Source organism: Schistocerca piceifrons, chromosome 9, assembly GCF_021461385.2.
Source record: "Schistocerca piceifrons isolate TAMUIC-IGC-003096 chromosome 9, iqSchPice1.1, whole genome shotgun sequence".
NCBI classification, from domain to species: Eukaryota; Metazoa; Arthropoda; class Insecta; order Orthoptera; family Acrididae; genus Schistocerca; species Schistocerca piceifrons.
Window position 1 is genome coordinate 174,256,664 of NC_060146.1, and position 25,273 is coordinate 174,281,936.

The following is a 25,273-nucleotide window of genomic DNA, read 5'->3' on the forward strand; positions in this document are numbered from 1 at the left end:
ATCGGTTGGTAGGATATGTTCAGAGACATCGAGGGATCACCAATTTAGTATTGGAGGGCCGCGTGGAGGGTAAATATCGTAGAGGGAGACCAAGAGATGAATACACTAAGCAGATTCAGAAGGATGTAGGCTGCAGTAGGTACTGGGAGATGAAGAAGCTTGCACAGGATAGAGTAGCATGGAGAGCTGCATCAAACCAGTCTCAGGACTGAAGACCACAACAACAACATTTGCTGTTGTATTGAATGATTCTAAATTTTTTATATAATTGCCATTCCTGGCATTACAGCAGCTTTAAATGATTGTGCTACCAAGTTTACCACCATTTTGTGTCACCTGTTTGGTGATCAGTTGCTTTTCCTTTTAAATTAACCTTTCTGTTGTATTTACTGTTTTTACTCCTATGTCTTTTTAAATTTTTAATATAATTTCCATTCTTGCGTTACAGCAGGTTTAAATGGTTGTGCTATCAAGTTTATCATCATTTTGTCTCACCCGTATGGTGATCAGTTGCCTGTCTTTTTAAATTAACCTTGCTATTGCATTGCAGCCCGCATCTCGTGGTCGTGCGGTAGCGTTCTCGCTTCCCATGCCCGGGTTCCCGGGTTCGATTCCCGGCGGGGTCAGGGATTTTCTCTGCCCCGTGATGGCTGGGTGTTGTGTGCTGTCCTTAGGTTAGTTCGGTTTAAGTAGTTCTAAGTTCTAGGGGACTGATGACCCTAGATGTTAAGTCCCATAGTGCTCAGAGCCATTTGAACCAATTTATTGCATTGCTGTTTTACAGTATGTTTGTTAAATTTTTTTATAATTGCCGTTCTTGACGTTAAAGGCCTTCAGCCGTGACTGTGGTTACTTGCCTTGAAATTCTAATTAGGATCACATTGGCTTGTTTTTAAAACATTATTTGCTGTGTCTGTATTTTATGATCCTTTGGTAAAATGTAATGCACTGAAAGCAGTATTAATTAGACAGTTGTTTATTCCTTCATTAATAACGTGTGGTATCTTGATTTATAGCTGAGTCTGGAATTACCGTTTTAAAATAAATTCGTGTAATTGCAAAAGTAACTGATGACGGCCCCGTCCACAATCGTAACCGAATCCTGCCTTCCTTGAGTTCCAGGTCAAATGAACGTTTATGGAAAATAATCAAGAGATCAATTCGTGCCCATAATCCTGCACTGGCAACATTTCTGCAGTTATGGACGGCTGTAGAGGCAGCATGGGTCAGTATTTCTGCAGGGGACTTCAACGACTTGATGTTCAGGTGCCACGCCCAGCTATTGCACTAGGTCGGGCAAAAGATGGTCCGAGACGATGCTAGGAGGCATCCCACGACTTTTGTCATCTCAGTATAAAACAGCCTTTGATTCTTGTAATTCCCTTTTCTCTCTGAAAGACCGCGCTACCTCGTTAACTATGAAAACTAAGACGGCAACTTCAAGATCGTAAGTTAAGACACGTAACAATGATTGGCACATTACTCCGATTGTTAATGGAATTGATAGCCCGTTGTGTTTCTCGAAGTTATCGTTTCTCCTCAAGATATGTTACACATACTATACATCTTTTTCAGTAAATGTCGCGTGACTAGGGGTTCCCGTCGGGTAGACCGTTCGCCAGGTGTAAGTCTTTCGATTGGACGCCACTTCAGCATCCTGCGCGTCGATGAGGATGATATGATGATGATTAAGACAACACAACACCCAGTCTCTGAGCGGAGAAAATCTCCGACCCAGCCATGAATCGAACCCGGGCCCTCAGGATTGACATTCTGTCGCATTGACCACTCAACTACCGGGGGCGGACAGAACAAGTTAACTCTTTTAAAGATGCTACCTGTTTATGGGGATTTGCTTGCATCGCTTGATATCACGAATCTCAACACTAATATTACAGTGGATGAAACGATCCTAATTATTAGAGAAAATCTCTCGAAGTACAAGAAATTGAATTCTGGTAAAAATTAAAGAAATGATAACGCTTTTGAGTATTAGTGTCAGATATAACTATTGCAGCTTCAGTAAGCGGATATTTCACCAAGATGAAGGTCTTGCTATGGGGAACTGTCTCACTGGTTTTCTAGGTGACTTTTTCGCTAGTATATGTATGATACCAGACCCGCCGGCTAGCCGCGCGGTCTTCCCACGAATCCACCCGGTGGATTAGTGTCGAGCTCCGGTGTACCGGCCAGCCTGAGGATGGTTTTTAAGGCGGTTTTCCATGTATATCGACGAATGCGGGCTGGTTCCCCTTATTCCCCCTCAGTTACACTGTGTCGGCGATTGCTGCGCAAACACCGTTTCCACGTACACGTACACCATAATATTCTACCACGCAAACATTTGGGATTAGACTCGTGTGGTATGAGACGTTCCCGGGGAGGGATTCACTGGGAGCCGAACCACAAAGTAACCCGGAGTTCGGTGTGGGGCGGCGGTGGGGTGGGTGGACTGCTGTGGCCTGTCGTGGGGTTGTGAACCACTGTGGGCTACAGCGGGATGAAGCTTCTGCGTCGTTTCTAGGTCCTCAGTTTAATACAATACAGTACAATTATAACATCGTCGTATTCTAAGGCGACGTAAATGATTTTATCTCTTAGTGATTCCCTGAACTGCTAGTGGTACAAGAAAATCAAATTCATGTAGTACATAGAAAATCATTGCCATGGACTTAATTTCATCATCATGAATTGCGTATCGTATATGGAAAAAACTGTTCTGACATGTAGAGGAAAATAACTACCAAATAAAACAAAGCGGTATTTTTTCATGCTATGATTGACCGCATGTTTGGAGTCCTTTCTACACCCTCTGCTACCCTGCCACAGAGCTTAACAATCTTCAGTGCCCTGTGTCAACAACGACGACCCGTGAAGTCTTGTGAAAAAAAAATCTGTAATGCTAAAACTAATAGGTACGCCAATTCTTCTTTACTAATAAAGATGATGTCACTGTGAAAGAAAAAATACTACTGCTTTCCTAGGCGAGTAATCATATCGTATTGTCGAGTTGTTTAGAAAATATGAGTTCAGTGTAGCGTTTACCACACGAATAATGTCTCTAAGTTGCTTGTCGTACTTAACCAGAGGTTCACAAATGTGCGATGTACGAAGTCCAGTGCAGTGGGTGTTCGATATTTTATATAGGACAAAAAGGGAGGGCTTTTAAGACCTGTTTTCGCGAATATTTACTCAACAAAAATGGTGAAAATTCTTATAAATCAACTTTTGCAGAAAATCTTGAAACTGAAAACCACACATTTCCCCCTATCCTCCTTACTCGATATGCAAATTTTGCATATGTTAGACAAAGGGTGCAAAGTGAGTCGTTTAGAAGAGATTTGAAATTTATGAATATTCTCGTCTTAACTCTAAGGATCTGTAGAATGACTGACTCGCACTGAAAAATAGATTTTTTTTATTCTGTAGCTCCTGTGTTAAATGATTTATAATAACTTACTTCTTGTCGAGTTCTTCTTGTATCTGCTTACAGATTCGGAGCTGGCTTGCTCACAGATTTTTAAAGTAATTCATTCTGTTGTTTACATCGAATATGTAAAAGTCTCTTTTGACGTAACAGAGATCTCTTTCTTTTTAACCGTGTTTTTTTGGAATAGCCACGAGCTGCTACAATGTTTAATGTACAACTTTCACTCACTGTCTTGCTGAAACAGTTACCAAGGTTTCCTAGCTCCCACACTTTACTTAGTATCTAGAAAAATTACAGGAACGGTCTGCACACAAGGTGAACTTGTAATTAAGCGCCGCGGCTTTCTACAGACACGCATTCAGCGGCCAGCCCCGACTCCATTATACCGAACAGCTCCACGTATCACCGCCTCGCTATCGTCCCATGGCGCCACCATCAACTGATAGTAAAATTTTAACAGTCTGTCTGCCTTTGTTTGGCTTCCTTTACATAGTAATGATATTTTTTTATATGTGACTGTTTGCTTAACGCTTGATCCTCCGCTTACCTGTCCGTTGAAGTGCTTATATTAATCATTTTACATGGCTTTATAAGTCCAATTTGACAGTTTATCGTTCTCTACTCATCGCGTATATCATGTATTTTTTTGCGATTTGACTCTGTAACAAATGGTTCAAATGGCTCTGAGCACTATGCGACTTAACTTCTGAGGTCATCAGTCGCCTAGAACTTAGAACTAATTAAACCTAACTAACCTAAGGACATCACACACATCCATGCCCGAGGCAGGATTCGAACCTGCGACCGTAGCAGTCGCTCGGCTCCAGACTGTAGCGCATAGAACCGCACAGCCACTCCGACCGGCTGACTCTGTAACAAAGGTATACACAAGTTCAAATATTTTACAATTGTTTTAACAAGCAATACTTCTCCTGTTTAGTCTTTGTATATTTGTTTTCAACATACTTGTCCTACAAATGTATTTTTTGGCTTACCAATGATTTGAACCTATTTCACTTCTGAAGATGGCAGTTTAAACTATTGAAACCGGTAAAGTAAGCTAAATAAAGCTCTTTTTTTTGTCTGCATAAGAGCTTATATATGTTGTAATATGAACAGGTAGTGAACTTACATTAACTGAAAACTATATATATATATTATCTTTATTTCAGCGTATACGTGTCGAGTGCCATATGACAGGGCCTGTCTCTCGATGTCGATTTGTATTTGGTGTCTCTTAAGTGTAGGTCTGCAGAAGGCCGCTGTTGGCCGAGCGACGTGCAGCTAGGTATTTTTTTTTTTTTAATTATGAATTTGGCCAGCTATGGACCGCATACAACTTAAGACTTATGGTGTTTCTTTTTCTTCCGTTCTTCCCAGTACTTCCTCATTTTCTCGCCAACTGCTCGTCTCTGCTCATCTGTCCACACTTTTTTTTTAATTATGAATTTGGCCAGCTATGGACCGCATACAACTTAAGACTTATGGTGTTTCTTTTTCTTCCGTTCTTCCCAGTACTTCCTCATTTTCTCGCCAACTGCTCGTCTCTGCTCATCTGTCCACACTCTCTTGGGTCGAGGTTTTGGCGCATCTTCTTCATAGTTTGCGTTTTCTATAAGTAGCCTAAAGTTATTCCTGTCACGTATTATTTCCTCTGTAGCACCTATTTTGTTGGCGTCTTTCTTTACTGCTTCTATCCATCCTACGGTGTTTTTCAGCTTACTAACGTAATTAAAAATTTTCTTTGTAATTCGTGTTTCTTCCATTCTTTTTAAATGTCCATAAAATTTTAGCCGTCTCTTCCTCATTGTGTCTGTGATCTTTTCTGTATTTTTGTATAGGTCTTCATTTCTCCTTTTAATCCACCTGTTTTCCTTGTTTTTCTCAGGACCTAGAATTTTTCTTAATATTTTTCTCTCTCTTTTTTCTAGTTCTCTTAATTCGCCTTTCTTATTCAATGTTAGGCACTCTGATCCATATGTTGCTTGTGTCCTAATAACTGAATTATAATGTTTAATCTTTGCTTGTATGGATATTGATTTCTTATTGTAGTAGTTTTGTGTTAATTTATATGCAAATTCCAACTTTTTTATTCTTTCTTTATTTGTTGTTTTATCCAGTCCATTGGCTTGGATCCACTCCCCCAGGTATTTGAATCTATCAACTCTTTTAATTTTTCCGTACTTTGTTTTCATAAACTTTTCTGTATTATGTTTGTGTTCTATATACTTGGTTTTTTCGTAGGATATTTTTAGCCCAGTCTTTTCAGCAATCTCGTGTAACATATCAAGCATAACTGTTGCGTCTGTTCGGTTTTCAGTTATCAATGCCATATCATCCGCAAAGACTAAACATTTTACTTCAAATTTGTTCTTTCCTTGGCCCATGCTTATACCCTTTGTGCCTCTGTTTTTTAATGTGTTTTCCCAGCTAGGTATATATATATATATATATATATATATATATATATATATATATATATATATATATAGTATGTTACATTGATAGTGACCGGGCCAAATATCTCACGAAATATAAGCATCAAACGAAAAAACTTCAACGAACGAAACTTGTCTAGCTTGAAGGGGGAAACCAGATGGCGCTATGGTTGGTCCGCTAGATGACGCTGCCATAGGTCAAACGGATATCAACTGCGCTTTTCCTTAATAGGAACACCCATTTTTATCACATATTTGTGTAATACGTAAAGAAATATGGATGTTTTAGTTGGACCACGTTTTTCGCTTTGTGATAGATGGCGCTGTAATTGTCACAACCGTATAAGTACGTGGTATCACGTAACATTCCGCCAGTGTGGACGGTATTTGCTTCGTGATACATTACCCGTGTTACAATGGACCGTTCACCAATTGCTCAAAAGGTCGATATCGTGTTTTTGTATGGCTATTGTGATCAATATGCCCAACGGGCGTGTGCTATGTATGCTGCTAGGTATCCTGGACGACATCATCCAAGCGTCCGGACCGTTCGCCGCATAGTTACGTTAATTACGGAAACAGGAAGTGTTCAGCCACATCTGAATCGTCAGCCACGACCTGCAACAAATGATGATGCCCAAGTAGGCGTTTTAGCTGCTGTCGCGGCTAATCCGCACATCAGTAGCAGACAAATTGCGCGAGAATCGGGAATCTCAAAAACGTCGGTGATGAGAATGCTGCATCAACATCGATTGCACCCGTACTATATTTCTATCCAGCAGGAATTGCATGGCGACGACTTAGAACGTCGTGTACACTTCTGCCACTGGGCACAAGAGAAATTACGGGTCGATGACAGACTTTTTGCACGCGTTCTATTTAGCGACGAAGCGTCATTCACCAACAGCGATAACGTAAACCGGCATAATATGCAGTATTGGGCAACAGAGAATCCACGATGGCTGCGACAAGTGGGACATCAGCCACCTTGGCGGGTTAATGTATGGTGCGGCATTGTGGGAGGAAGGATAATTGGCCCCCATTTTATCGATGACAATCTAAATGGTACAGTGTATGCTGATTTCTTTCGTAATGTTCTACCTATGTTACTACAAGATGTTTCACTGCATGACAGAATGGCGATGTACTTCCAACATAATGGATGTCCGGCACATAGCTCGCGTACGGTTGAAGCGGTATTGAATAGCATATTTCATGACAGGTGGATTGGTCGTCGAAGCACCGTACCGTGGCCCGCACGTTCACCGGATCTGACGTCCTCGGATTTCTTTCTGTAGGGAAAGTTGAAGGATATTTGCTATCGTGATCCACCGACAACGCCTGACAACATGCGTCAGCGCATTGTCAATGCATGTGCGAACATTACAGAAGGCGAACTACTCGCTGTTGAGAGGAATGTCGTTACACGTATTGCCAAATGCACTGAGGTTGACGGACTTCATTTTGAGCATTTATTGCATTAATGTGGTATTTACGGGTAATCACGCTGTAACAGCATGTGCTCTGAGAAATGATAAAGTTCACAAAGGTACAAGTATCACATTGGAACAAGCGAAATAAAACGTTCAAAGGTACCTACGTTCTGTGTTTTAATTTAAAAATCCTACCTGTTACCAACTATTCGTGTAAAATTGTGAGCCATATGTTTGTGACCATTACAGAGCCGTCTATCACAAAGCTAAAAAAGTGATGCAACTTAAACATTCATATTTCTTTAGGTACTACACGAATATGTAATAAAATATGTGGGTTTCTATTTAAAAAAAAAACGCAGTTGATATGGCAGCGCCGTCTAGCGGGCCAACCATAGCGCCATCTGGTTTCCCCCTTCAAGCTAGACGGGTTTCGTTCTTTGTAGTTTTTTCGTGTGACGCTTATTTCGTGAGATATTTGGCCCGGTCACAATCAATGGACCGCCCTGTACATATTTTCAGCTGTTGAATAGCTATCTTCAGTGCATTTAAAGCAAATCATATAGACCTGTCTAGCTTTTGTCCACACCTTTTTTTACGCAATTTTCGTATATACATTGCCGGATTACAATAAAATCGCATAAAAAAAAGTGTCGACGAAAGCTAGACGAGTCTATATGATTTGATTTAAATGCATTGAAGACAGGTATTCAACAGCTGCTATCTAGATTTGCAGTAAAAGTACGGACTCGATACACTGAATTTGCGACTCACTGCTGTTTTATATATACACTCCTGGAAATGGAAAAAAGAACACATTGACACCGGTGTGTCAGACCCACCATACTTGCTCCGGACACTGCGAGAGGGCTGTACAAGCAATGATCACACGCACGGCACAGCGGACACACCAGGAACCGCGGTGTTGGCCGTCGAATGGCGCTAGCTGCGCAGCATTTGTGCACCGTCGCCGTCAGTGTCAGCCAGTTTGCCGTGGCATACGGAGTTCCATCGCAGTCTTTAACACTGGTAGCATGCCGCGACAGCGTGGACGTGAACCGTATGTGCAGTTGACGGACTTTGAGCGAGGGCGTATAGTGGGCATGCGGGAGGCCGGGTGGACGTACCGCCGAATTGCTCAACACGTGGGGCGTGAGGTCTCCACAGTACATCGATGTTGTCGCCAGTGGTCGGCGGAAGGTGCACGTGCCCGTCGACCTGGGACCGGACCGCAGCGACGCACGGATGCACGCCAAGACCGTAGGATCCTACGCAGTGCCGTAGGGGACCGCACCGCCACTTCCCAGCAAATTAGGGACACTGTTGCTCCTGGGGTATCGGCGAGGACCATTCGCAACCGTCTCCATGAAGCTGGGCTACGGTCCCGCACACCGTTAGGCCGTCTTCCGCTCACGCCCCAACATCGTGCAGCCCGCCTCCAGTGGTGTCGCGACAGGCGTGAATGGAGGGACGAATGGAGACGTGTCGTCTTCAGCGATGAGAGTCGCTTCTGCCTTGGTGCCAATGATGGTCGTATGCGTGTTTGGCGCCGTGCAGGTGAGCGCCACAATCAGGACTGCATACGACCGAGGCACACAGGGCCAACACCCGGCATCATGGTGTGGGGAGCGATCTCCTACACTGGCCGTACACCACTGGTGATCGTCGAGGGGACACTGAATAGTGCACGGTACATCCAAACCGTCATCGAACCCATCGTTCTACCATTCCTAGACCGGCAAGGGAACTTGCTGTTCCAACAGGACAATGCACGTCCGCATGTATCCCGTGCCACCCAACGTGCTCTAGAAGGTGTAAGTCAACTACCCTGGCCAGCAAGATCTCCGGATCTGTCCCCCATCGAGCATGTTTGGGACTGGATGAAGCGTCGTCTCACGCGGTCTGCACGTCCAGCACGAACGCTGGTCCAACTGAGGCGCCAGGTGGAAATGGCATGGCAAGCCGTTCCACAGGACTACATCCAGCATCTCTACGATCGTCTCCATGGGAGAATAGCAGCCTGCATTGCTGCGAAAGGTGGATATACACTGTACTAGTGCCGACATTGTGCATGCTCTGTTGCCTGTGTCTATGTGCCTGTGGTTCTGTCAGTGTGATCATGTGATGTATCTGACCCCAGGAATGTGTCAATAAAGTATATATATACTCCTGGAAATTGAAATAAGAACACCGTGAATTCATTGTCCCAGGAAGGGGAAACTTTATTGACACATTCCCGGGGTCAGATACATCACATGATCATATATATATATATATATATATATATATATATCTATATATATATATATATGGTATGGCATAACGGTTCCGGTGGGATAGTACCATCCGATACGACATGTAGCTTATACGACATGTAGCTTATAAACTAGTGTGATATTCTGCTTGCTTAATACGTGGCAGATTACACAGTCTCACAGTCCTATCCGATAACTCGTGGCTCTTTCCATCTGCTGGGAATTTCTAAACCCAGAGCACTTTTTTGCTGAGAGTCGATGCACGCTCAAGGTCATGCCTAAGAACCGGTGCGGCTGGTTCTGGGTGTGTCCAAGGCTGACGGGTGGTGCATATAATAACAGCGCGTTGCATTCTGCACCGTACAGTGCTGCACCGGCAGACGTCGCGGAAGTCTCAGCGCAGCGCGGGCTCCTTCGTCATCGGCGCTCCACCTGTGCCGCAGGTGTCGTCCGTGTCCAGTGTTGGCGAGCAGCCCTCTCTGCCGTGTGAGTAGTCTTTCACGGGGCGCTCTACCTTCAAATGCTGCCAGTCCAAGTTTCTCATCATCTCCGTGACGCCTCCCTCGAGTTGGTCAAACCAACATGTGATCATTCCTACTGAAGAACTGACGTATTGTCAAATGGAAGTACGCGGGATTATAAATATTTACATATAACAAAGACCCACTCCCAGAAGGTCATTCACATTTCATCACATTCACGATCCTCTGATTTTAGTCTGTATTGTATTATTACTTTTTATTTCACCCTATTTTGTATATATGAACTGCTTGTGAAATACACTAGCTGATCAAAAGAATCCGGACATCTGGCTGAAAATGACTTACCACTTCGTAGAGCCCTCCATCCGTAATGCTGGAATTCAATGTGGTGTTGGCCCACCCCTAGCCTTGATGATAGCTTCCGCTCTCGCACACATATGTTCACTCAGGTGCTGGAAGGTTTCTTGGGGGATGGCAGCCCATTCTTCACAGAGTTCTGCACTGAGGAGAGGTATCGATGTCGGTCGGTGAGGCCTGGCGCGAAGTCGGCGTTCCAAAACATCCCAAAGGTGTTCTATAGGATTCAGGTCAGGACTCTGTGCAGGCCAGTCCATTACAGGGATGTTACTGTCGTGTAACCATTCCGCCACAGGCCGTGCATTATGAACAGGTGATCGATCGTGTTGAAAGATGCAATCGCCATCCGCTAATTGCTCTTCAACAGTGGGAAGCAAGAATGTGCTTAAAACATCAATGTAGGCCTGTGCTGTGATAGTGCCATGCAAAACAACAAGGGGTGCAAGGCCCCTCCATGAAAATCACGACCACAACGTAACACCACCGCCTCCGAATTTTACTGTTGGCACTACACACGCTGGCAGATGACGTTCACCAGGCATTCGACATACCCACACCCTGCCATCGCATCGCCACATTGTATACCGTGATTCGTCACTCCATACAACGTTTTTCCACTGTTCAGTCGTCCAATGTTTACGCTCCTTAAACTAAGCGAGGCATAATTTGGCTTTACTGGCGTAATGTGTGGCTTATGAGCAGCCGCTCGACCATGAAATCCAGGTATTTTCACCTCCCGCCTAACTGTCATAGAACTTTCAGTGGATCCTGATACAGGATGGAATTCCTGTGTGATGGTCTGGATGGATGTCTGCCTATTACACTTTACTACCCTCTTCAACTGTCCGAGGACTCTGTCAGTGCCGGCCGGGATGGCCGAGCGGTTCTAGGTGCTGCAATCTGGAACCGCGCGACCGCTACGGTCGCAGGTTCGAATCCTGCCTCGGGCATGGATGTGTGTGATGTCCTTAGGTTAATTAGGTTTAAGTAGTTCTAAGTTCTAGGGGCTAATGACCTCAGAAGTTAAGTCCCATAGTGCTCAGAGCCATTTTTGAACTCTGTCAGTCAATAGACGAGATCGGCCCGTATGCCTTTGCGCTGTACGTGTCCCTTCACGTTTACCACTTCACTGTCACATCGGAAACAGTAGACGCAGGGATGTTTAGGAGTGTGGAAATCTCATTTACAGACGTATGAAACAAGTGACACCCTGTCACCTGACCACCTTCGAAATCCGTGAGTTCCTCGGAGCGCCCCATTCTGCTCTTTCACGATGCCTAAAGGCTGCTGAGGTAGTTTGTATGGCGTACCTGGTAGTAGGTGACAGCACAGTGCATCTAATACGAAAAACGTATGTTTTGGGATGTCCGGATACTTTTGATCACATAATGTAAATCTGCAATCGTTGCACCTGGGCTCTAACTTGAAATTTATGCATTTACGTGAGTTTATGGACTCTAAAATGTCATATCTCATAGTTGGACTAATTGGTACGTCTGATGTGTCTGTAGTTCGGATGTTTGTTACCGCTTGTGAGTTTTGCCTTTCGTTGTCTCGCTCTCGTGAGGTACGGACGCCATTCTGCTGTGCTCATTGTAAGGATTATTATGCAAATGATAATTAGGTTTTCTCGATAGAGTACGAAGTTCAAGTTGCTGTGCCTTTCATTTCTAACAAAAATCATGTCACTTTTATATGATTTTTAATTTTAATGATGTGTTTTTAGAGGCTCGCTAGGTCAGAGGCGTCAGTGGCACATTGTTAGTGGACGTTAATGACCGAACACTTTTTACTCCTTCTTGCGCTATACGTCCCTCAGATACTTGGACTGGTCATTTTATTTGTGCCTTGCAGGATTTTCACCCAAGCTATGCAAAAAATGATTCGGTCATTCGTCGACTAACAATGACGTCGTTGTACGGTTTACTTCTGTCGGAAAAGGCCCCACGAACATTTGAAAGTTTTTGATGGTGGTTATTTCCCTTATATTTTGCATTCTCAGCTTCACGAAGAAGGTGGTACTGAGCATTGGCTGCATTACAGTGCTGAGCCGTACGTATTGCAGACGACAATACGCGGAACCACCATATGCTGATACCTACCCTGTTCTTTTTTTCTTTTTTTAAAATTTATATTAAATCACTGAAATTACTTTTTTTGACTCTCTTTAAGGGGTGGGACGTCAAAAATTAAAAAAAAAGATTTTTGAGACACATGCCTATTTTGTAGCACCCGTCTTCCTGAATAGTTTGACGTACAAAATACATATATTTGAGAGATTATAAGGCACGTTATTTGGTCTTAAGTGTACCAAGATGCAGCGCCACACCCCTTTGCACAGCATTCTTCTGTCATATTTGAGTGTATTTCGCTCTGTAGAATTCGGGTGTTTATATTTGCGCCAGAGACTGTCATACGTGAAACAAAATATTGATATACTTTGCTGCTATTGACGTCCATTGTTTTGATCGCTGATTTTGTTTGTTCTCTGTTTTGAAAGGCTTGCAGTGTGGTGTTGTGAATTTCGAAACGATTTTCATTTGGCTGTATTGTTTTGTGTCCATTTGTGGTATATTATCGCAAAAGATACCTAGAATTCACAGGGGACTTGAAAAATATGAAGCAAGCAGTTTGGGCCTTATACTTCCACAAAATGTACACAGAGAACAACCTTAAGCACAACTTGTGCCCAAATGAAATCGAATCATGGTGTGGCTACCAAAGGTCAATTGCTGGTTGTGAAGAATATCATCACAGGAATTCTCTACAAAATGCTGCAATGGAAGCTTTCAAACCTATATTCAGGGACCTTGGAAATGAAAACTTATTGAAGAAATGTCCTCCTGTACACAAAATCAAACCAATGTGTATGGGAAAGATTGCCAAAAGCCATTTTTGTGGGAATAAATGCACATGGTATTGGTGTTTATGATGAAGTTTCATGTTTTAATGATGTTGTGCAAAGCGGAAAATATGTTTTAGAGAAAGTGGGAATTAAGCCCGGTGTGAACTGCATCAAAGCTTTTTATACGGTAGTCTGACAGCTTGTAGGGAAAGCACTAATTTTTGGAGGTAATAAAATCATGAAGAGAGCATCATAGGAATGTGAAAAGGAAGAAAATTGATTTAGAAAATGGAGAAGAACTTCCTCATGGTGCTGGACAGTCCTACAAGAATGCTATATACAAGAATAAACTTCAGTGGCCATTTTCCGCTAAACACAAATTTCTGTACTTAGGTACATGTAGCATCCAAAATAAATATCCTATTACCTTCAAATTTGGTATGCTTATTAACCACAAACTCCTTAATGCAAAACTCTAGATTTTTCCAAATCTGTTAAAAACTGTGGTAAAAATTGAGATAATTAACAATAAAATTTGAGTTTTTTCTAAACATGAAGTTTAAAATGTAACAGCTAATTCATTTTTTCATGAATTAAATAAATTGTACAGAGTCATACACCTGTAAGTATGGTGTGTATGCTGTGCAAAATTCATCGAAACTCTCTCTTACTTATGAAGAAAAGTGTACCTATAGCAACAAATGCAGCCAATAGTAAGTGAAAAAATCGTGAATTTTCAAATGTAAAATCGATTATTTTGTTATATTTTTGAACTTTCACTCCTATGCGTGTGCATCCTGAGTCTTTCCTGGCCATACTGACAACGTTTTATGAATTTATATGTAAAATTATAGACAGCGGAAATTAAAATGTCCCGTGGTGTCTCTCGTGCTCCAAGTCGGTCCGTTTGAAGTCCTACCCCCCTTAAGGGTAGTAACGTGTTAGAATACCACAGCACTTTGTGCCAATTTCCACTTGGCGCTCGGTTTTACCTTCATATGGATACAACTATAATGTTTGAATACAGTATAAAATCAGGTTCTCAGGTACAGACCTACTTTGTGTACACTTCATGCAAACAGAGGTGGGCACCCGTATGCAATTGAGGGAAGTGAAAGGGAGGGAAAGATATATTGCAGTGTAGCCGACGGGCAAAGGTGCTAGAGACGGCACGAGCACACGTAAGAAAATTGAAGCGGGTTTATTTTACAAACGTAGCGTGCGAAATGTACAATTTGATCATAAACAGTAGCTTCACTGTTAGGAAGATGTTCACAGATCTTCAGACATTACAAATAATACAGTTCATACGGTTCATCGTTTGACATAATGCTTTGAATCTGACTCATGTGCTCACCGAAGTAAATTTGACTTTCAATAGAAATTTAAATTAATCAATGGAAAGAAAAGTGTTAAAATTAACTGGAGCAGACAGCCATTGTTGATGGCGGATGAATCTTTGTTAAAGGCCAAACTGACTACTAGAAAAATGCTATACAGTTTAGAAAACATTACACCTTTCAATATCACCATCAGTCTTACGGGGCCAGTGTCTATTATTTATGGATGAAACGGAATCATAGCTTGGAGACTGTGGCCAGATCATTAAAGGTTCTGCGCTTGCGTTCAAGTTTGCAAAACGCTTCGTGACGATCGACAATCTCAGGGACGCTGTAGCAAGTTGCAAATGAATAAATGGCAGAATACTAGTGGTAAGTATTCGGCCATTGCGTCTCCTCTTGACGATCCGTTAAGCTCGTATTGGTCGTTCGCTGTGACAGTAAAGCAGTAAAACATTTCTTGTGTCATATATCGATTAGGAGAACTGGTAAAATGAGAAAGCACGAGACTTGACTAATTTACATAAATTTAACTGCAAATAGTTCTAAAGATAGTACGTGACGCTTACATCACGTTTGTCTACACAAAAGAATAAGTACTTACTTATATGGAAGGAACGCAGCTATCAATATGAAGGCTAACAAACAAGAGACAGTAGGAACGCTCTTCACCTACTTCTTATAACAAGAAACGAACGTATCACAATCGTTGCAGTCAGACACATGTTGACTGCAGCTATTTCTTTGAAATATTGTGTATGAAATAATAATTTCATTTCACAAAATTAAATCACGTAAAACTATTTAGATTTGAAGCTATTTACAGTAAATAAATAGATAAGTGCACGTTTTTGTGCTTTCCGCCGTTTTTACGACGTTAAATTTACATGCTTTGCATGCTTCAGATCTACATCTACATGATTACCCTGCAATTCACAATTTAGTGCCTGGCAGAGCAGCGAGCGAGAAAAAAGAACACTTAAATCTTTTCGTGGGAGATCTGATTTTTCTTATTTCATGATGATGAGCATTTCTCCCTATGTCAGCAAAATATTTTCACACTCTGAGGAGAAAGTTGATAATTGAAATTACACGAGAAGAACCTGCCGCAACGAAAAACGCCTTTCTTTAAAGGATTGCTAACCCAATTCGCGTAACGTATTCGTGGTACACCCTCCCCTATTTCGCAGTGATACACGGAGCCCCATTTCATTCAACTTTTTCTGTGTCCTTCATCGATCCTATCTTATACGGATCCTACACCGCACAGCAGTGCTCCAGAAGAGGGCGGATAAGTCTGGTGTAGGCCTTCTATTTATTAAACATATTGCGTCTTGTAAATGTCCTGCCAATAGATTGCATTCTTTAGTTTGACTCCTCCACCACATTATCAACGTCATCGTTCCAATTTAAGTTGTTTGTAATTGCAGCCCCTAAGTCTTTGGTTGCTTTCACAGCCTTTAGACGTGTGTGATTTATCGTGTTACCGAAAATTAACGGATTCGTTTTAGTACTCACGTGGATAACTTCACACTTTTCATTATTTAGAGTCAATTGCCACTTTTCTCGTAATAAATATATCTCGTCTAAATCATTTTTCAGGTGGTTTTAGACATCTGACGACTTTAAAAATTCTCGAAATGACAGTATTATCTGAGGACCCTAAATTATGCAGATCAGGAACAGTAGAGGATCCATAACACTTCCTTGGGGAACGCCAGATATTGCTTGTGTTTCACCCGATGACTCACGATCAGTTACTAGGAACTGCGACCTTTCTTGCACAGAACCACCAATGCAGTATAGAAAACGTTATGTTGAAGCGTCTACTTAAGCACCTTAGTGAAAATAACATACTGTCATAGTCGCAGTTTGGGTTTCTTAAGGGTTCTGATATTGAGAAGGCTATTTACGCTTACAGTGAAAATGTCCATAATTCATTAGACAACAAATTAGAGGCAACTGGCATATTCTGTGACCTGTCAAAGGCTTTTGACTGTGTGAGTCACAGCATTCTTTTAAGTAAATTAAAATATTATGGCATCACTGGTCGTGCTTCAAAGTGGTTTCAGTCGTTTCTTACTAACACAAAGAAAGGGTGTCATTACGTAACACTTCAGCAGTAGGCAATCAGACATTATCTGACTGGGACGAAATTACATGTGGTGTTCCCCAAGGTTTCATACTAGGTCCACTACTTTCTCTTATATATATTAATGACCTGTCATCTGTTACATTACCAGATGCCAAGTTTGTCTTATTTGCAGATGATACAAACATTGCAACAAATAGTAAATGAAATGTAAATTTGGAAATGGCAGCTAATCAAATTTTTACTGAAATTAATAAGTGGTTCATAGCCAATTCACTGCCATTAAACTTTGAAAAGACCCACTATATGCAGTTCAGAACTTCCAAGAGATTTCCTTCTAGTGTGTGTACAAAATATGATGACATGGAAACAGGAGAAGTTGAGAGTGTAAAATTCTTGGGATTACAACTTGATAATAAATTCAGTTGGGAGCGACATACTAACGAACTGCTAAAGCGCCTAAAGAGGCTGTGTTTGCAATGTGAATGATGTCAGACTTAGGAGATTTAAATATAAAAAAACTGGCATATTTTGCTTATTTTCACTCCATTATATCATATGGTATCATATTTTGTGTAACTCCACCAACTGAGAAAAAATGTTTAGGGTACAGATGCGTATAATAAGATTAATGTGTAGTGTAAATCCAAGAACATCATGTCGAAACGTATTCAAAGAATTGGGCATACTAACCACAGCTTCTCAGTATATTTATTCCTTAATGAAGTTTGTTGTAAATAATACTTCTTTTTTTCCAACTAACTGGTTAGTACACAGTACCAATGCTAGGAATAAGAAAAATATACATAAAGATTTAAAATCACTTATTCAGTGACGCATACTTTCAATAAGTTTCCAACAGCCATAAACAGTTTAGTTTCAGACAAGAAACAATTTAAACATAATTTAAAAGAATTTTTGGTGGCCAACTCCTTCTATTCCATCCATGAATTTCTCAACAAGTGCAGTAGACCATTTTAATGAAAATTTATTATACTTTAATTTTTGAAAAAAAAAAAAACAGCCAAGTAACTACCTACTGTATGAATGATGGATGTATAGAATGCCAATGTAAGTCTTACATCTGTAGATAGTGGAGGTTTAATTTTAAATCTTGTACATAATTTGACTTCTTAACTGACGATCAATGAAGTGAATAATTTACTATAATTTTTGACAATACTTGGTTGTAATAGCCAAGTAACTAGCTACTGTGTGAATGATGGATTTAATGTAAGCAGATGTAAGTATTAAACCTTTAAATATTAGAAGTTTAATTTTAATTCATGTACATAATTTTACTGTTAATTGACTGAGGATCATTAAAATTAATGAAACTCAAGATTTTCTAGTTACATTTTTGTAATGTGTTTATCTGACATATTCCACACCCAAGAGGATCCCCTCTATTGTGGGTGTATGGAATCAATAATTAATCTAATCTAATCAGATGCACAATTGATACTCCATAGGCAAGCAATTGGTTGGAAGTCGCTTGTGAGGAACGGTGTCAATGTCCTTCTGAAAAAAAGCAGGAATCCACTTGAAATCCCTGGTCAATAGCACTCATTAGTTCTTGAGAATAAGGAACAATGTTTGATAAGAATAGTATTTTACGATATTTTCTGAATCTGTGATGGCTATTTGTCAATAAATTGTTTTCCTCGAGGTAATTCATAATCTTGGAATACAGTATATGTTCCAAAAGTCCTACCGTGAATCGTTAGTAATATGCGTCTGTAATTCAGCGGATTACTTTTGTTTGCTTTCTAGGGTATTGGAGTGACTTGCGCAACTTCCAGTCTTTACGTACGCATCTTTCGATGAGTGAGTAATTGCGTGTTACTGCTAAGTATGGGGCTATTGTATTAGTATACTCTGGAAGGAACTCGACTGGTATACAGTCAGTATCTGAGGCCTTGCCTTTATTAAGTGATTTAAGGTACTTCGCTAAACCGAGGACATCTGCTTTTAAGTTACTTACATTGGCAGTTGCTGCATCTTCTACTGTCACTATTTCCACACACAAAACACATTTAGAGAGTGTTCATCGTTGTCACTTCAGTATACAGCTGACGGTTGACCATATTCGCAACTACAAATACATATCTCGGAAACCACCATATGTCGCACTACCTAGCTCCTTACGCCAAAGTCCCCCGAATACATCACCTTAGGTTCTCCAGCATTATTCACCAGATTCCCGCATAGGAAGAAAGAGACTACAAGGAATCGAGATCCCTGTTGCCTGTTGTTGCCCTCGCATACCGTTTAGGCTTGTAATACCTTCCGACATGTCTGAAGCATAGGACATTATTCATAATCCACAGCTGAACGAAACAATTCGAAATTTATTCACTGACTCTAAATTATTTGACATCCGCTGTATTGGGTACAGATGTACTACTTATTAGTGTCATAAGAAAATTTGTACCGGACCGGGATTCGAACCCCCGATTTCCCTCTTATGCAGGAACGTGACGATAGTAACAGCGTCCACGATTCCTTGTAGTCTCATTACCCCTGCTCATAAATGCAGTTAAAAATAATGGCGCGCTCTAAGTGATGAATATGGCGAACTGTGGCGTAAGGATGTAGACATTGTGACATATGGAGATTGGGGTATGCAAGGAGTGCCGAAGTGGTTGACGGAGGCAGTTCGCAATAAGTGGACAATCCGGGCTCAATTCTTGGTCTGGTACAAATTTTTAATGTGTCGCTAATACACCGATGAATCAAGACAGCACGACCACCTGTTTAAGAGCGTGTTGTTCCACTTTTCATACACAGTACGACAGAGATTCTGCTTGGCATGGATTCTACAGGTCCTCGAAAGATTCCAGACGTCTGTGGCACTAGATGTACACTCTCAGGTCAAGCAATTCCCGCAAATGACGGGATGGTGTTGTGTGGGCACAGAGCTGGCGCCCAATATGTATTCTAGAGTGTGCAGATTAGGCACAACCCGCCAGGTTAGCCGAGAGCGCTAATGCGCTGCTTCCTGGACTCAGGTAGGCACGCCGGCCCCGGATCGAATCCGCCCGGCGGCTTAAAGGGAGGCTGATGTGCCGGCCAGCCTGGATGTGGTTTTTAGGCGGTTTTCCACATCCCACTAGGTGAATACCGGGCTGGTCCCCACGTCCCGCCTCAGTTACACGGCTCGCAGACATCTGAATGCATTCGCACTATTCCATGGATTACACTAGACACAGACAGTTGGGGTACACTAATTCCATCCTGGGGGGTACGGGGTGGCGGCAGGAAGGGCATCTGGCCACCCCTTAAATTAACCATGCCGACCCTGCGTCATTGTGGGAAAAAGGCACAAGCGAAAGAAAGAAAACAAAGTGTACAGATCAGGCACATTTGCTGTACAGGACTTCAATGTGAGTTCACCATAATGCCCCTCAAACCAAAGTAGAACGATTCTGACCTTGCAACATGGGGCCGGCCGCGGTGGCGGTGCGGTTCTAGGCGCTCCAATCCAGAGCTGTGCTGCTGCTACGGTCGCAGGTTCGAATCCTACCTCAGGCATGGGTGTGTGTGATGTCCTTAGGTTAGTTAGGTTTAAGTAGTTCTAAGTTCTAGCGGACTGATGACGACAGCAGTTGAGTCCCATAGTGCTCAGAGCCATTTTTGCAACATGGGGAGTTATTCTGCTTGAAGATGTCATCATCGTAAGGAGAGACTTCAAGCGTGAAGCGATGCAGATTGTCCTCAATAACACTCACGCTGTTCACTGCCTTCGATTACCAACAAAGATCCCATGGAAGCCCAACTGAATCTACACCAAGCATAAATATGCCCTCAGCTGCCTGCATGTGTGGCGCAGTGCAACCGTTCGCTTGGATGACGGCGTGTAAGTACCCTGCGATCGACCTGGTGTAGGAAGAAATGAGATTCCTTCGACAGGCGACACGTGTCTACAGATTCACAGTGAAAACTCATTGATGCTGTGCGCACTGCAGTCATAACTGACAATGTCGTTGGGTCAACACAAGAATGTGCAGAGGTTGTGTGATGTGGAGGTCCATGTTCAACATGGCGTTTGAACGGTGTGCTCCGAAATACTCGTGCCTGCACCAGAATTGTACTGTGTCGTCACATCTGCCAAAGATCGCTGCATATCGTGGATTACACAGACGGGGATCCTCAGACCTCTATGTTTTGTGATGATACATGGTCGACCAATACCATTACGGCCTACTCGTTGTCTCACCATCCTTCAACCATTCTCCAAACGTGCTCACGACAGTAGTACGCCAACAGGCGACCAGATTCGCCACAACAATGTGCCCTTTGTGAAAACCGCTTGCGTCAGTGGATTTACGCACGTAGAATGACTGTCCATTCGTCCCTCTTACATTCTTTCCTTACAGCATCACGTGCCCGCAACACCAACAGGGGGCATTCAGCCTCGCAGTCGTCAGTGGTCATAATATTTTCGCCCGTGGCTGTAGGTAGTACATGTATACCTCATAAACTTTGTGATCAAAAGTATCCGGACACCTGGCTGAATCTGACTTACAAGTTCGTGACGACTTCCATCCCTAATTCTGGAATTCAGTATGGTTTGGCCGACGCTTAGCCTTGATGACAGCTTCCACTCTCGCAGGCATACGTTCAGTCAGGTGCTGGAAGGTTTCTCGGGGAATGGCAGCCCATTCTACACGGAGTGCTTCGCTGAGGAGATGTACTGATGTCGGGCTGTGAGGTCTGGCACGAAGACGGCGTTCCAAAAATTCAGCTCAGGACTCTGAGCAGGCCAGTCCATTACAGGGATGTTATTGTCGTGCACTCCGCCACAGGCTGTGTATTATGAACAGGTGCTCGATCGTGTTGAACGATGCAATCGCCAACCCCGAATTTCTCTTCAAGAGTGGAAAGCAAGAAAGCGCTTAAAACATCAATGTAGGCCTGTGCTGTGGTAGTGCCACGTAAAACAACAAGGGGTGCTAGTCCTTCACATGAAAAACACGACCATACCATAACACAACGGCCTCCGAATTTCACACTGGCAGATGACGTTCACCGGGCATTCGCCATACTCACACCCTGCCATCGGATCGCCACATAGTGTTTCGTGATTATTTACTCCATACAACCTTTTTCCACTGTTCAATCATCCAATGTTTGCGCTCCTTACACCAAGCGACGTGTCGTTTGGTATTTACTTGCGTGATGTGTTGCTTATCAACAGCCAGTTGACCATGTACTCCAAGGTTTCTCACCTCCCGCCTGACTGTCATAGTACCTGCAGTGGATTGTGATGCCGTTTGGAAATCCTGTGTGATGGTCTGGATAGATGCCTGCCTATTACACCCTCTTCAATTGTCGGCGGTCTCTGTCAGTCAACAGACGAGGTCGACCTGTACGCTTTTGTGCTGTACGTGTCCCTTCACGTTTCCACTTTGCTATCATATCGGAAACAGTGGACCTAGAGATGTTTAGGAGTGTGGAAATCTCGCGTACAGACTTATGACACAAGTGACACCCAATCACCTGACCACGTTCGAAGGCCGTGAGTTCCGCAGAGCGCCCCATTCTGCTCTCTCACCATGTCTAATGACTACTGAGGTCGCTGATTTGGAGTACCCGGCAGTAGGTGACAGCACAATGCACCTAATACGAAAAACGTGTGTTTTTGGGGGTGTTAGGATACTTTTAATCACAAAAATGGTTCAAATGGCTCTGAACACTATGGGACTTAACTTCTAAGGTCATCAGTCCCCTAGAACTTAAAACTACTTGAACTTAAGTAACACAAGGACATCCCACACATCCATGCCCGAGGCAGGATTCCAACCTGCGACCGTAGCGGTTGCACGGTTCCAGACTGTAGCGCCTAGAACCGCTCGGCCACCCCAGCCGGCGTTTTAATCACATCGGATGTCAAAGAATTGGCTGTCAATGAATAAATTTCGTCAGTAATGTCAGTTTTTTCAGACATGCCAGTTAAATATTTCAAGCCTAGATGGGTATACAGTGATGACAATAGCGCTCTCTGTTCCTCGTAGTCACAATATCCCTGTGTGGAAGTCAAAATAATAATGGTGGCGCGCGTTAGGAAATTAATATAGGCGATTACGGCATAACGATGTAGGAAATGTGACTTGCAAAGGTTGGGGTCGGTCCATAAGCGTCCACGGATAGTCAAAGTGGTTAACGCGATCACTCGCAATAAGCAAGGATATCTGGGTTCGAGCACCGAGCCGAGAGGGGTGGCGCAATGGTTAGCATACTGGACTCGCCTTCGGACGACGGTTCAAAACCGCGTCCGGCCATCCTCATTTACTCCTCGCGAACAGGCCACGAAGGCGCAAAGGTACCGACCGGCCGTCGTGTCATCCTCAGCCCACAAGCATCACTGGAGGCGGATATGGAGGAGTATGTGGTCACCACACCGCTCCCCTGGCCGTGTGTCAGTTAACGAGACCGGAGCCGCTACTTCTCAATCAAGAAGCTCCACAGTTTACCTCACAAGGGCTGAATGCACCCCGCTTGCCAACAATGCTCGGCAGACCGGATGGTCACCCATCCAAGTGCTAGCCCAGCCCGACAGCGCTTAACTTCTGTGACCTGGCGGGGACCGGTGTTACCACTGCGGCAAGGCCGTTGGCCATCCTGATTTAGGTTTTCTGTAATTTCCCTAAATCGCTTCAGGCAAATGCCGGGGTGGTTTCTGTGAAAGGGCACGGCCGATTTTCATCCCCATCCTTTCCTAATCCGAGTTGGTGCTACGTCTCTAATGACCTCGATGTCGACGGGACATTAAACACCAATATCCTCCTCCTCCTCGAGCACCGGTCTGACACAAATTTTCATATTTCAATAACAGGTAATACATCTATCCCTAATGCATCTGATGTCAAGCAATTCACAGTCAGCAAATAAATTTGGAATCAGCAGATTTCAAGAGCTGAATCGAACTGTTAGGATATAAATCTCAGCAGTCTGGTAGTCTGTAAATGTCAGTCGCCCAAGTCAGCAGATGTTGGGGAAATACATATGAACACCAAGAACGCAAAACTATAGCTGCCTGTTGACGTCAGTGAATTGTATTCAACCAATGTCACAGACCGACTTGGTAAAATAATAATAATAATAATAATACTGGAAACTTCCTAGTTTCACGATTCTGGGTGAAAGTTCAAAGTAACCGTAAAATTTGTGTCAATTTTACCGTAAATAATTTTACCCAGGAATGCAAAGAAAACTTTGGAGGTATGAATTGAACAACGCCTTCAGTCACAACATTTTCGTGTTTAATTGACTACACGATGCATTTCGGACCCTGTGGGTCCATCGTCAGGTGTAATTTGTCTTAATACATGTTTTGTGAGGTGAAATGCATATTCCTGTCAGGAAAAGGTTTAATGCTAGGTTATGAATTTCGTAAGTCGTACACGGAAAATGTGTACAAATATTTGCCCATATTTTCCGCATTTTTCTCACCATGTCTAATGACTACTGAGGTCGCTGATTTGGAGTACCTGGCAGTAGGTGACAGCACAATGCACCTAATACGAAAAACGTGTGTTTTTGGGGGTGTTAGGATACTTTTAATCACAAAAATGGTTCAAATGGCTCTGAACGCTATGGGACTTAACTTCTAGACCACGAGGATTAAGTGATCTTGACGGCTTTATTCAGGAACTATTTTGCACGCAATAGCTGTAGAACGCCATCTGATGCTTGCCATCCTTACTGAATTTGCCTGTGCACAGTAATGAAAACCATGCCAAAGAGTGATCAGCTGTGCTTCTGACTGTAGGTTGGTTACCTGTGGCCACCATGGTGTGGTGGTCGTGGTTGTTGACGCAGCTGGCGGTGTGGTGCTGCGCCGGCGTCGCGGCGGTACTGTGGTGGCTATGGGTCACCAGACCCCGCGTGGACGTTCCAGGGCCGCCCACGCTGCCCATCATTGGGAACATTCTGGAATTCCGCGAGGTTCCGGTGACTCTACACAAGTTTCGAGAACTCCACCACCGGTATGGAGACTTGACTAGGTGAGCTTCTAGTGCCTCTGTGTTGACAGTGGTCAAAGGTATTTAATATTTATGCCATTATCTATAATAGTGGCACTAGAGCATATGTCAACCACTGTTTGTTAACTCTTCCTCATTTTAACAATCTTACTTTTGTCATGTTCTTCTTTTTATTGCTTTTTATTACTGCAATGCCTTTATACGTTATAAGCTCACTACAGACTTCAACTATTGTATGCCCCCTTTATTTTCACTGTTTCAATTAATTATTGAAGACTGGTGTACGCTGACATTAGCGACATCTGGTGAACTTACAACAACAAAAGCTGTACGGCAGCTTGTTTTAAACAGTAGTGCTACTGACAACATGACTCGTGCATATGATGTTATTTATATGTATTTGACGATGCTGGTGCTGATTCTGCATTTAACATTTGACGATGCCAATATGGCTGCAGTAGATTAGGACTTTGTTTTTATGAAACAGGTATGCCTCTTCATACTTAAAGCGCACAAATGTGTATATTATCAGTACTACTTTTCATTATGGTCTATGTATTGTTTCTAAGCTGTAGACAATCTGCGAGTGTATTAATGTTTTTCCCAGTTTTGC

General features: G+C 42.8%; 1 protein-coding gene across 1 annotated transcript in view; it reads left to right on the forward strand.

The window, feature by feature from the left end:
• Window positions 1-25,273, forward strand: part of LOC124716821 (cytochrome P450 4C1-like) — a 102,725-nt gene that overhangs the window by 13,365 nt on the left and 64,087 nt on the right. Inside the window, exons 2-3 of the mRNA XM_047243374.1 lie at window positions 9,923-10,042; window positions 24,447-24,681. Coding sequence (XP_047099330.1) covers window positions 9,923-10,042; window positions 24,447-24,681 — 355 coding nt within the window. The remainder of the gene's footprint in view (window positions 1-9,922; window positions 10,043-24,446; window positions 24,682-25,273) is intronic.